Source organism: Zalophus californianus, chromosome 15, assembly GCF_009762305.2.
Source record: "Zalophus californianus isolate mZalCal1 chromosome 15, mZalCal1.pri.v2, whole genome shotgun sequence".
Taxonomy (NCBI): domain Eukaryota; kingdom Metazoa; phylum Chordata; class Mammalia; order Carnivora; family Otariidae; genus Zalophus; species Zalophus californianus.
In genome coordinates, this window is record NC_045609.1 from 17,803,143 (window position 1) to 17,817,066 (window position 13,924).

At 47.6% G+C, this 13,924-nt stretch overlaps 1 protein-coding gene across 10 annotated transcripts in view; it reads right to left on the minus strand.

The window, feature by feature from the left end:
- The window catches only part of GALNT2 (polypeptide N-acetylgalactosaminyltransferase 2), a 181,244-nt gene that overhangs the window by 56,480 nt on the left and 110,840 nt on the right, over positions 1-13,924 (minus strand). For all 10 annotated transcript variants that reach the window (XR_003520303.2, XR_003520306.1, XR_003520305.1 and 7 more), the window contains exon 3: positions 9,505-9,658. Coding sequence is in view for 5 of the 10 variants with exons in the window: in XM_027595938.2 (XP_027451739.1) it covers positions 9,505-9,658 (154 nt within the window). In the remaining 5 variants the exon portion in view is untranslated. The remainder of the gene's footprint in view (positions 1-9,504; positions 9,659-13,924) is intronic.

A 13,924-nucleotide genomic window follows, 5' to 3' on the forward strand; every position in this document is an offset into this window, starting at 1 on the left:
GATGTTTAGGTGTAAGAACGCAGGTGCCATCAATGGGCCATGCCGCTTCTTTCCAGCTCATCAGAAAAGTCCCAAGTAATCTCTGAAATCATATTGTTTCAGAAAAAGTAAAATACACAGCCCAAGGGACTAAAAAGGCTGAAACACAGTTTATCCTATTTTGACTATTTCCTAAAATATACAAAACCCTTCCGTTAAAAAAGAAAAGAAAAAAATTTTTAAAGATTTTATTTATTTTGACAGAGAGAGAGAGAGAGGGAGGGAGAGAGGGAGAGAGCACAAGCAGGGGGAGCGGGAGAGGGAGAAGCAGGCTCCCCTCTGAGCAGGGAGTCTGACATGGGGCTCGATCCCATGACCCTGCGATCATGACCTGAGCCGAAGGCAGACGCTTAACCGACTGAGCCACCCAGGTGCCCGAAAAGAAAAATTGTTAACAGTTACATAGTGATGGTGAAGCAATGTGTTCAAGTGGGTGGCTAATTTGTTCAGAGCCAGAGATTCATCTCATTTACCAACAGCATGCTGATGACCCCCATTTTTATTGCTCTAATTTCTTTCTAAAATAGGTGGAATCGCTGTTTCAAAGTTATTTCCTCAACTGTTTTTGGTCGATAACAACACTCTTCAACGTCATGCTTGCATGAGAAGACCCACTTGCCCCTCAGCACGATGGAGGCATTCATACAGAGAAGGCTGAACGTCTGTCCTCAAAGGCATGCACATATCCAGAGCAAAGCTTAACAGAGTAACAATTCAGTCTTTGCTCAAAGACTTTGCCGATTTCTCATGTACATAAGCTGCTAGTCACACAGAATAACAATACAATAATATCCTGTATTTGTGTAGTTGTTTGCAGCTTATGAAGTTCTTTCACAGACATCTGAGCCTAATAGCAATGTGTAAGACGGAGAGGGCATACATTATCGTGGTTTTGCAGATAAGAAACCCAGAGTTTACAGAGATTATTTCAACCCTAGTTTGGGAGTTAGGTGACAGAGCCATTAACCACTCAAGTCCACAGCTATTTCTACTTATTTTCATTTGTGATAGACAGTGCTGCTCAGGGCAAAATCTATGAACTGTCAAGATTCAGACTGAATTTAGATTCCAAAGAGAACACTCAGGTTTTTTTTCCCCTGCTTTCAGTGATAGTAAAGTTCTTGGTATAGACCAATCTACCCCCTAAAAGCAACTAGAAATTTTGGATGAAACACACCAAAAAATCTATTTGAAGGCACTGGAGAGTTTCACGAGGCAGCTGGATGTTACGGGGCCAGGTTCCCAGAAAGAGGAGAGGCCCCCAGAGTAAGGCCAACGTTCTCTGATCCCCTTCCCCTCAAGCAGTGTGAAGCCAAGAGACTGGATAAGCCAAGCAGAAGTGAGGGCTTTGCAGGTAGGGAGGCAAGGCAAGGCAAGGTTCTGCAGGTGGCATGGAGCTGGGGAGGCCAGAACTGGAGTTCAGGTCTTGCCAAGGAAAAGAGGCCCTAAAAAACATCCTGGACTTCCAGGTGGAATCCCAAAAGGCTACTTCCTAGTAGCCAAAGAGAACTGGAAATTCACCGGCACTCTATGAAAGACTGAAACCCAGCTTTATGGCAGCTCAATTCCAGACCTGACCCAGGTGATCTGTCCTATTTTAACTGTCTGCCAGGGAGCAAAACTAAATCCTCTTTGGAGGATGAAACACCAGCCTTTAAATATCTCTATATTTGTTCATACCCAACAAAACACAACAACTGAAATTAAGAATGCAGCAGATGGACTTAAAAGCAAAACAGATATAGCAGAGGAAAGAATCAGTGAACCAGAAGGAAGGCCAACAGAATTATATCTAGATTAAAGCACAGGGAATAAAAAAGAATAAATAAAAAGGAAAAGAGCACAAGAGGGGCACAGGACATTTAGAAATATCTAACAAAGATGTAATTAAGGCCCAGAGGAAGTGGGGAGAGAAAACAGGGCACAAGCAAAACTTACCAAAGACATGAAGTTACAGATTCAGGAAATCTACAAACACAAACAGGTTCAATACAAAGAAAACACTTAGGCACATTTCAGTGAAGTTTCTGAAAACCAAAGACAATGTCTTAAGGCAGCCAGAGGAAAAAGTTAAAATGCCTTAAAAAAAAAAAAAAAAAAAAAAACCCAAAACCCCAAAAACCAAAAACCGCTACAGTAAGATTAACGGTTGATATTTCACCAGAAACAATGGAAGCCCAAAGACAACAGAACGACTACCTAAATGTGCCCAAAGTACAGTCAACCTAGAATTCTAAATTCAGTGAAAATACTTTTCCCAAAACTAAAAGTGAAATAAAGGTATTTTCAGACAAATAAAAGGATAGCATTCATTGCTAGTAAAGTGGTATGAACATAAGTTCTCAGACAGACGAAAAATGGTCCAGGTGCAAAAGTGAAAATTATAGGAAGTGAGGAAAAACGGAAACATAAATATATGAATAAACTGAAAAGACATTTACTGCATAAAACAACAGAAGATGTCCTGTGGAGTTTACACATAAAGAGAGAATTAAACCATATGACAACAAAGAGTGTCAAAGGAGAGAGGAAAGCTAATGGGGTAAAGAGCTATAAGGTCTGCGCATTGTTTGGGAAATAATAAAATTATTCATTTATATTAGATTCCCATTAAGTAAAATATGCAACAAGCTAATAGAGGGAGAAATACTTAAACCAAAAGAAGCAGCAAAGAGGAGGAAAAGGAACACAAAGCAGGTGGTGGGAATAGGACACCGACAGAGGGATGCTAGCGTTAAATCCAAATACATCAGAACTTGTACTAAATGTAAAAGGACTAAATACTGTAATTAAAAAGACAAGATTGTCACAGTGGATAAAAATCCAAAACCCAATTAGCTGCTACTCACAGGAGATATGCTTTAAATATAAGAACAAAAAGGTCAGAAATGAAAGCATGGGAAAAGATAGACGACCTTTCCCGTGGGAACGGAAAGAGAGCACACTCTTCCATTACGTTCCCTGGAGAAGCTGAGACTGGAAGGAGAGAATCAAAAACCTTGCTTCTTCTCAATTTCTCAGGATTCCATCAGCATGTGGCTGGCGGAGAGCTGATGTGTCTCAGGCATTTGACTCTAAGTCACCAACTCTTGCTGCTTTTTAGGTGCATTTAGGTCTCATGCCAGGACTCATGCCTGAAAACCAGGAGTGGGAAAGACACCTGTGAAGAACGATGGCAAGACAGCCACACTGGAGACGGAACTCTGAGTGGGCGGTCAGGTGTATGGCACTCAGGTTCCTCCACTGACCGCCGTGCTCAGCCACAGGCAAGTGGCCCAGCTTCCGAGGCTCCCCATCCACCCTGCAGACACGCCATCAATGGCACGGACTTCCCAGGGGCTCGGGGCTCTAGATATAGGTGGTGCCTTAGCGGGGGCTGGGGATATCCCAAGTGCCTGCCATGCCCTAAATGTGCTGCTGCTGACAAAACAACAAAGGGGGAAACCACCTCCGTCCAGCACGCGGTCAGCGACTCTGCCTCCTGGGTGAGGGTCCTGCGGTTTCTGGAGGCGGGCTCTCAATTCACAGGCTTCTGGAGACCGGTGGATGATGCCATCAGAAGAATAATATCCCTACCTACTTGGCAGGAATGCTAGCAGATTAAATACAATCAGTGTGCATGAAAGGCTGGGCACAGGCCATGACTGATAAAATGTCCAATAAGGATTCTGTTATTGTTATTATCGAACAGACTCTAAAGGTTCGCTGTTATGCTACAGCCAAACTCCCTCTGCCCCCCTGGCCACAAATGCCCACAAGGCCGCTTGAACGTAGAGCATGCCTCGTGTGGCACCTGCCTCCTCAGCCGGGACCCTGCCTGGTGGGACAGAGGAAGTGCAGTTCGGTCTGCAAAGCGGGTGGCTGGACATTCATGGGTCTGAGCCCTGCCGAGCTGCAGAGGGAGCAGGTGCTCTGAACAGTCTGCCGTGAAGCAGGTGCCACGTCGGGAGGTTGGCTGCACGTGTTCATAAGACACCACTTTTATAAGAAAAAATGTGCAATGAAAACAAAGCCTTGGGCCCCCAAAGAGCCCCCCGTTTCGTGCACCCACTCACGAGGAGCCAGATTCCCGTCAGAGATGCACTTCTGTTTCCCCGGGTCCTCTGCTCTCCTAAAAATCAAGCTCTGAGCCCTATAATGATTGCCTACGCCAGTGTCCCTCCAAGCAGCTGAGTTTACGTAGAAAACTTTTTCTTGGCTTCCACAGTGTTTACTCCTACTGAGTAACAATGAGAAGTTTAGATCATATTCTTCCCCACAACCTTTAATCCTGATAGGCCACTCTTAAAATAACTGACATCAATGCTGACATTCCAGCCAGAATAAACAGCACAGCCCATTACTTAATATGCCCGCCCTCTTGTTGAAATTTTCCAAAAAATTAAAGAAAGAAAGGGAGAATGGCCCCCTCAAGAGTCCTGATCTCTGTGTTTGGGCAGCATTACGGCCAGACATTTGAAAACACTGGTTCAAAACACAGCCCTTCAGTGATGAGCCTGAGCAAAACCAAACCAAACCTTACAACTCTCATTCACAGACGGAGTAAAAACAGCGTTTTGTCGATTTTGAGCCTGCCAGATGAATCCATTAGGTAGGCAACTTGGATGCACTTCTTTCTGAGAGAAGGATCCTTGGTGGGATGCAGTCGAGGTAGCCCTGTCCTCAGGAGCAGGATTTTAGTTTTCAACTCAAAAAAGCTTCACAACCTTTCATTTTTAATTTAGTGATCAGAGGAAAGGGTGGTGACACAGAGAGAAACTTTCTAATCATTTAACTTTTGCAACCTGAGCAAAACCTGTTTTTTACCAAGCAGTGCTCATTTTTCAGCGCCTTGAATACATAAATGAAAAGGAATGGCGTTTGGCTGACAGGGAAAAGAAGAACAGAACCATATTCTACAAACTTCTTGGGTTGCACTTGATTTCTGGACTTGACTTTCCCATCAGATACATTTCCGGGCAAACAAAACAACACGCGCTCAAATGCAAACCAAAAACAAACAACACAAAACTCTTCTGAGTTGGGTGCTGGAAAGGCTTTCTCATACCCCTACTCCAAGAAGGCAACACTTCTCATCACCCGCAGGAAACAGTAAGCGGTCTACCATGCTGGCCCATACTCCAAGTGTTAGCCTTGGCTTCACATGTGCAGCTGAAAATTTCAACGGAGGAGTCATCCAGAGCTTGGTCTTTGGGCCGCTCCTTATTTCTATGTTCCCTGCCTTGGAGATGACATCCATCGCATGATTTTAAGGACCATCCGCATACGGACCATTCCCAAGTTCACACTGCCGCCAAGACCTTTCTCCTGAACACCAGACACACATCTGATCACATACAACGCATCTGGAACTTAACACGTCCAAATGTTAACTCCGGATGTGTCCCCCACACCTGCTCCACTCAGCCTCCCCCATCTCACTTAAAGGCAACCTGTCTCTTCCCTTGTTCTAGCCATAAACCTTGGAACTCTACCCCTCATCCAATCCATTAGCGCATCCCGTTGCCCCCCCCCCCCCCTTCAGTATGCATGTATCTGGATCTGTCTGATGCTGCTTTGCATGATCTTTTGCCAGGCCCGTAACAACAGCTTCCCAGAGGTGGGATGGGGTAGAAACAAATAGTCTGAAAAGCACTTTTGAAATTCCCATCAGTTTTTAATTTGCTTTTAGTCGTGATAGCTTATTTGAGATTTCAAATAAGATTAAATGAGGTAGAGAAGTTTTGTTTTTTTGTTTTTTTTTGGAGTGGAGAAACTGCACTTTCAAGAATAGCATGGGCTTCCACTTTCTAATTTCTAAGGGTTTCCTGTATGTCAGATCTAGGATTTCACTCCCACACGCTTTTCTAGGCTTCCTGCTTCTATGTGTGGATTTTTTTTTTTTTTGGCACGGTATTTTTTTATACACTTAAAAAGGTAAATAAAACATAGCCCAAATGTGTGGAGTTTTTGTTGTGTTTTGTTTTTGCTTTTGCAAGGCTCTGAATCCCTGATTCCTTGTATCTGTCCCAAACGACAAACACTAAGGAGTGGAGTGTAATTGCAGTGCCTTCCAGTCCTGAGGAACATAAACACGGTAGAGTTATCTGGGGTTCATCTTGGGGCTCATCTGATCCCCACTGCTTAACAATCTCCCTTTCACTCACTCCCCTTTATTTTTTTTATGACTCTTAACATCACTAATGACTCAGTGGGCACTCACCATATGTCAAGCTCTGTGCTAAGCAATACACTCACTCAACAAATATGTACCGAGTTTATGGAGTGCCGTGAGTTGTCCAATAACAGCCCTGGACATGCTATCTCACTATTCTTAGGCGTAAAGACAGACGAACGTGTAAATAAGTCAAACTTATTTTGTTTGGTGTGTAGGTGGTGATATGAATTATGGAGAAAATCAAGTGCGTGGGGGATTAGGAATGCTGGCATGGGGGCCAGGACACTGCACTCCTAGGGGAGGCAGTCAAGGTCAAGGGCTGCCTCGCTGATGTGGCTCTCGCACAAAATCTCGCGGGAGGAGGAAGTAGCCCTTGTGAACATTCTGTTTAATCCTCACAGTAACCAGAGGTGATCGTGCGACATCGTCTTATAAATGATAAAGGCCACAGAATTAAGAACTGGAGATTCTGGGATTGTGACCAAGATCTGGGTGACTCCAAAGACCTTGTCCGTAATTAACCACGCGCATTGCTTTCAGATTTATTCTAAGCGAAGACTGAACCCAAATGTTTCCATAATCCTAGACCAAGGGGGATACTGCAGAAACAAAAAAGTGACATCTGTGTGAAAGGTCAAATGCCTTAATCGCTCTTTATTAGAGAAACGGTGGGGGGGGGGGGGGGGGAGTCACAGAGGTAACTGATCTCCTTAACCTGACATTTAATCCGAGCAGTTCTCCTCGAGCTCACACTTTGAGGACGGCACACTGGCTCGGTTCCAGGCATCCGACGGACTTGGGCAGACTTTAATTTAGCCGAAGTCAAACAAACATGGAAGGCGTCCCAGCTGTTCCTTTAACACATGCAAATGAACGTGACACAGTAGCTGGAACTCAAATTAGCCCCACCTATAACACATCCCACCATGAGATGAATAGTCAAACATCTGTTTGGACAAACTCCTATCTCAAAAACTGAAAAGAAGCTATGTCTGTCTATGTATAGTTTGGGGGACTTTGAAGGGGCTCGCAATGGAGGCAGAACCACAGCCCACACACTGATGGGCTGTCACCAAAGACACTACTTTCTCGCAGCTCGAAGGAAAAGTCTGTGGAGGGAGAGCCACAGCAGAAAAGCCACTCATACCCAAACGGTGCAGTGACACGCGCACCATCTCACGGAGACAGGATTCCAAACAGGATTCCAGCCACCAGGTAAGGTTTCGGAGCTCGATTCTGCTAGAACTTTAACCACTCTCTCGGGTTTAGGCCAAGCCCCTCTGAAAAGCCACACTGCCCCTTTCTGGCCTTAAGTTGGCTGCTCCTAATCACTGGGCAAGTTTTAACACAGCGGGAGCCTCAGTTTCCTCCCCGTGCAATGAGGACAACCTTTGTATCCAGCGCCATGAGTCCGGAGGATGGCGTGAGGGTGCCCCAAAGAGCATTTGGCACAGTTAGCCTGGGGATGGATGGTGGTGGGGATGCAGGCACCGGGGACCTTCCCCCAGATAGGCAGGCACATCCACACCTTGGGATGGGACTTTCAAGGGTCCCAAAGCCTCCATGTGGCCTCCCTGGGGTCCTTGGATCCCAGGTCAGCAAACTCTATTTTAGAGAGGGTGTTAAACAGTTAACCATGCTGACTTTAACCAGGAGTGCAGCATCAGGACGGACTGCCCCTGAAGAAGAATGAATGGATCACAGGAGATATTAAGCAATCTCCTGGACTGGATTTAGAAAAATGGTAGGATTTTAATATCACATACATTTACATATCGATCATATGTTTCATATACTAAATATATCACACACACACACTGCACGCTTACTTCCCCAGTCCAAAGACTTATACGTCTGCATCCTTACGCGCTGCTATGGGTGAAGAGAGCTGTCTAGAACGCAAAGAGACCTGTTAAGGGAGTGAGCACTGGCAGTTAACTGGTACCTACACAGTTAAGTCAAGTTCCCCTGAAAGTAGGAGAGAAGACAAATACTTTCCACATATGCTACTACCTTACAAAATAAGGGCAAACTTTAAGATGTGTTTGTGTGTAATTTCGTTGACTTCCGTCGCTCATCAGCTTACCCTCCTGTCAATCCCTGGACACACACCCAGAGCAATCGGATCCCTGGCTGGCTCCCGGGAAGCCCAGCGCAGCCTGTCACAGCCACATCGCTGACCCTCTTTCCGGAGGCCTCCAGCTCAGGACCCACCCCTCCCTGGGGCCTTTCCTGGCCTTCCCACCTCCTGGGGGCCCCAAATGCATTGATTTGGAACAGACTGTCCAAGCCTCAGGGTACTGCACCCCTTTGCTTCCTGGTGCACCTGTCATCCCCCACGCGCCAGGACAGGCCAAGACCTTTCTGACTGGAATCCCAGGTCCCAAACACAGCGTCTAAGTCGCAGTAGATGTGCAACCATCATGTGCCAGCCCTGACAGAGGACCGACTCCCTAAGTTACTCAGTGAGCAGGAACGCCCACCCAGCACCCAGGAAAGCAGCTGCCCTCCAAAGGCAGCTGCTTGTTTTTTTAACAATCCGAAACAAGACGAGTCCCCAGCAAAGCCCATGGGAACAGCCTCCCAATCAGAGGTTCTAACCAGCAAGGCTTAGAGGTAAGAGTAAGGGCTAGGGGTACCACTCCCCTCGTAAGTGGTGGCGAGCACACGTCAGTAGGGCTGCAGACCTCGCTGGCCGAGCCTGATAAACCCCAGGGTGCCCTCTACTCTCAGGTCCCAGAGCCCTGAAGAATCAACAGAAGGATGCAGACAAGAGCTCCTGCTGTGGTCAGAGGTCACCCTGTGCCTCCTGTCTCGATTTCACACCCACCCTGCTAGGCCATCTCCTTCCCCTTTCTACTCCCTACAGCATTTCCGACTCACACTGTCCTAATAAGCAAGAATTCCCACTTTCTTCCTGCCAACGAGGTCGTGAACAACAGGAACCGATGCTTGTGCGTGTGGATGGATTTTAGAAATGACACGTGATGAGTGAACATGAGGCCAGTAACCCAACTTTCTCCTACTGACTCCCACGCTCTGGCCAGCAACCCGCAGCCTCCGGATCCTGCCTCGGGGCATCCGCAACGCTGGAATCCGATCCCAAATGGGCCTGTCACTTGCCGTGGGTGAAGTCCCATTGCTGTGTGCCTCAGAACTTTTCCTAGCTTTGCCACCCCATAAAAGACACAACACATGGTCAGCTGCCCGGAGGAACAGAAAAAATGTTAGTGGCACAGTAAAAGCTACTTACTGGGCTGCAGGAAAGCAAAGTGAAGCCCCGGGCCCACACCCGGCTCCGTACTTACTGGTCGTGTCTGGTGTCAGGTATGGCTCTGTCCATCCGCAGCTTATCACTTTCCACCTGGTTGAATTTGTTGCGGGCGTAGGGGTCCTGCCCGGAGCGGACCATCGTCCCTCCGACGTAAGCTTCCTGGTTAAAGTCCCGCCACCGCACTTTTCCTGCAAGAAGCAGAGCAGAGGGTGTGGGACCGGGAAATGAGCCCAGCATGGCCAGCACACACCACAGAAACTGTGCTACCTTAGGGATTAGTGCCCAGGCTTTCCTCCCCCAGCAACTGTCATCGACAAACTAGCTGGGAACAGCCCGAGCGAGCACCATCATGTCCATACGTTGGACAGTTTGCAACAGGGAAGTTAGACTTGGACCTCAGGTGTTGTCTAGTGAGTAACAGTCTCTGCCCACCGAAGTATGCATAAGCACGGTAAGAGAGGAGGTTTTCATCTGCTTGTCCCACCTGCCCAGGGATTACGGTGATGCCCCAAAGCACCTCAGATATGGTGAAAAAGATAATGTCCAAAATCAACATAAGGCATCCCATCATGTTACGTCAGGTAACTCAAAAATAAATGTCTTTTTAAAAATATTTATTTATTTATTTTGAGAGAGAGAGAGAGTGCGCGCACATGAGTGGGAGGGGCAGAGGGAGAGGGAGACTCTCCAGCCAGACTCCGCGCTCAGTGTGCAGCCCAGTGGGGCTCGAACTCACAGCTCTGAGATCAGGACCTGGGCCGAAACCAAGAGTCGGATGCTTTCACCGACGGGACCACCCAGGTGCCCCACAGAAATAAATGTTTCAACAAGGAATAACACCCCCAAGAACACCCCTTGGTGAGACTCCCTCAGGGATTCTTCTTGGAGCGGCTGCCATGTGTGTCCCCACGAGGGGGTAAGCGAAGCCATTCCTACCACACACACCTCCCAGCACACACGTCCAGAGGGAATGGAGGCACGGTGGCCTGTCCACGCGTGCGGCGCCCTGACTCATGATCAGATACGCAGCTGCCGCTCTAGAAGGCCAAGCACGGGGTTCTCCAGGAACACGGCAGTGGACTGGGGAGCATTTCCTAGGATCTGGCACAGGTGCCGTGCTGGCAGTAGCCTGGGATCTACAAGAAAGAAAGCACTGCAGGGTGGGGTGAGCCTGGACAAGCCCGGGCGTGATGAGGACAGAACCTGGAGAAGCGTGCGAAGCCATCCGCTCTCAGAGGGAAAGAGAAAATTCAGGACTTGATGGCCACCCCAGCTTTAGACGGCTGTTCGCCACTTGCTACATTCATGATCGTGGTCAAGTTTTTTATCCTTTGAAACAGTTTCCTCAAGATAAATAAATTTAAAACAATGAAAAAAGGCTCTTCATGATGATTTAATGGCCTATTATGTGCCAGTTTGGTAGGTGTAGCAAATTCAAGCCAAACTCAAAAAGAAAACTATGACAACAACCCTGCCCCATGAAGCTCATGAAATTCCAGGTGGTCACAGTGCTGTGAAGAAAAGGCACGAAGGGGCAGACCATTCGGGGGTTGCTGTTTTATATGGGGTGTCTGATGGGGCTCTCTAATAGGGTGACTTGGAGCAAACACCCAGACAGAGGGAGGGAGTGGGCCACGTAGCCCTCCGAGAAGAACACAGGAAAATACCCAGGGAACCGCAGTGCAAAGGCCCTGGGGTGGCAGTGAGCTCGCCTGTCCAGGACCAGCCAGGAAGCCAGGTTAACAGAGTGAGGTGCTGGTCAGAGAGGTGAAAGCAGGCCTGCTGACAGCTACCCAGAACAGACCAATGTGTGCGGGCAAAAGCTCTTCTGCCTCACGTCAAATGTTGGTTGGGTTGGTTAAGTAAAGATCAACAAGACCTATATACGTGCTTTTCCAACATGGATCTCTCCACATACAATCAAAAGAATGTCTGGTTCCTTTCTCTATTTCAGAGATGAGGAAACTGAGATTCCCTTACAGGAGATCTGTTCAAGGCCATAGAATAAATTTTCTATCTAAAAGCTCATCTGCTTCTTGTTGCAATTGTCCCGCAAGGTCAAAACCCCCCATCTCATCGCGGCTGGTTGCCGTGGAAATGATGCTTGGGGTCACAGAGGTCCAGTCTCTCAAATGGAAAAGCAGTTTCAAAACTCACGAGCTCTCTGGCCATGACTATATCGTGCCCCCAGTAAATGTCTGGTCATGGGAGCCAGCCAGAGGGTCAGCATTTTCTCCCACCTAAAATAAAATGTTTCCAAAACATTTTTTTTGGAAACATGTTTTTCATGCTAAGGCAACCCCAGAAATACTTATCAATCCTCCTCTTTCCCCACCTTTCTGCCTTCCCCCTCATAGACTCTTGAGGACAGAGGAGGAAAAACCACCCACCTGTGCTCAGACTAACACAAATCAGAGCCGCAGCTAAAATCTATACGTGCAACACTTACTATGGAATCTAAATGAGCTGGTTCCCACTAATGCTTAATGGCCTGAATACTCTTTACTGCAACTAGGAGCTTGTAACGATGGAACCGGGAACTGTGGAGCCCCATCCACAGCCAGAGAAGCGACCGTCACCCAAGAGATGTTCCATCGCTAATTCTGCTTATGCTCTACGTAAGCCTCACTGGGAGCCCTGGGGACAGGAAGAAGGAGGTCCGCTCACTCTCAGTCGGTGTGGGTCTGTGTGTGGAAAGAGCAGTGGCTAAGGGCCAAGGCCTCTGCCGAGCTCCTGGGGCTTCAATCCCACCTGTGCATCTTGTGCTATCAGACCCCCGCCCCTTTTCTGGAAAAGACCTGAGTACAGCAGAGGGTTTTATGGGATGCCTGATGTCAGTCGACTGGGGGGACTTGGCCCCAAGCCACTGGTTTATACTAGGTGTGGATTATATGCTAGGCATCTCAGTGGCTCCTGAATGAACAAAACCAGACCTGTCCTGTGGAGGTCATGTTCTAGAAGATGGAGGGAAGACAATCAATAAAATGACCATCCTAATCAATGTATGATTAAAAACTGAGCCAGGTGTCCTGATGGCAAGAATTGTAGTTCTATGGAGGCATCTAACGGAGGAAACTGATGCAGTCAGGGAAAGCAGGGAAGGCTTCCCCGGGGAAGGCCCACCTGAGCTGAGATCTGAACAATGAGTAGGAGAGAGGAGAAGCCATCCTCCAAAGACGGTAGGAACCCACTCAGAGGCAGCCCACCGTGACTGCTGCCGACTCGGGAACATCTTCATCAGGACTCCTGGGGGCTCTGCCTTGACTTGTGACGATTAATTTTCCCACGGCATAAGACCATTTTCCTGGAGACAGATTGTAACTGGTTTCTCTTTCATAAAAGTTTAGCAGTACGTTGGAACCCAGCAGGGACGTTCGAGCATGTTTGACTAAAGGATGCACGTTTTTCTCTCCTGTCCCAGATGTCATGACATGCGTGTATGCACACAAATGCAATGAAGATCTAGTCTGTTCTGTTTTCCTTACGTGGGTGTGACAGATCCTCTAATAAAGGGTCACAACCTGTAATTTGAAAAATGCAGGGCTAAAGAACCATTATAGAAAGGAGTTATTTCTGTATTATATAGAATTCCTCAGGTTGGAGCCGCCCGAAGAGGCAGAGGCAGGAAAGAGAGCAGGGTTCCCAGAGGGGACATATGCCCCAGTCTGATTCCGGGCAGCAAGGGGAGCCCCCAGAACAGGAGGGGCATAAGTTACAGGTTGGAGAGAAATAGTCCAAACAGTAGATATAATGTCTGAATATCCTGACTTTTAAAAAATGCCACTCATATATCATCTTGCACTTCTATTGCCTCTTTAAAATTTGTAGAAAAGAGCCTTGCAAATTAAGAGCTTTAGAAAACAAACACACAGAAATACATGCAAATCTAGTGACCGTGCACTTGGCTAGGCAGAAGCAGTGGACAGGAAATACCCCAGAGATAGAAAATGTTATAGGAAAAGCCAGAGACCAGCTTCATCCCCAAAGACGATGGGAAAACAGCCTGCAGTTAAAGAACACGACAGCAGAAAGCAGATATTACCCTAAGAAGGCCCGTGAAAACAGCTCTTTTATTAAATGAAGTTACGAAAATATTGATGAAGAAACTGATTTCCAGAAGATGGACTTCTCTGGGAAGGAGGGACTGTGTGGCCTTGGGAGTGCTGAAACCTATGATTCTGTAAACCTGAGACTCTTTCTGATGGTCACTGTGTGGGTAGGACGAGGCACCCGTCTGTGCCCAGTGCGGCCAGGGGAGGATCCCCCACCCCGTGTGAGCACATACAGCCAGCCCCAAGCCCACCTTGCCTTTCAAGGTCAAGCTTGCCCTTCAAGGTCAAGCTTCTCGGAGAAGCAGGCGGCTTCCAATGCTGCCCCACCTGCCTCCCATCACCCCGGGCACATGCCTTCCCCTCCCAGCTGGACTGGGAAGGAGCTCCTCACCCCAGAGCCAA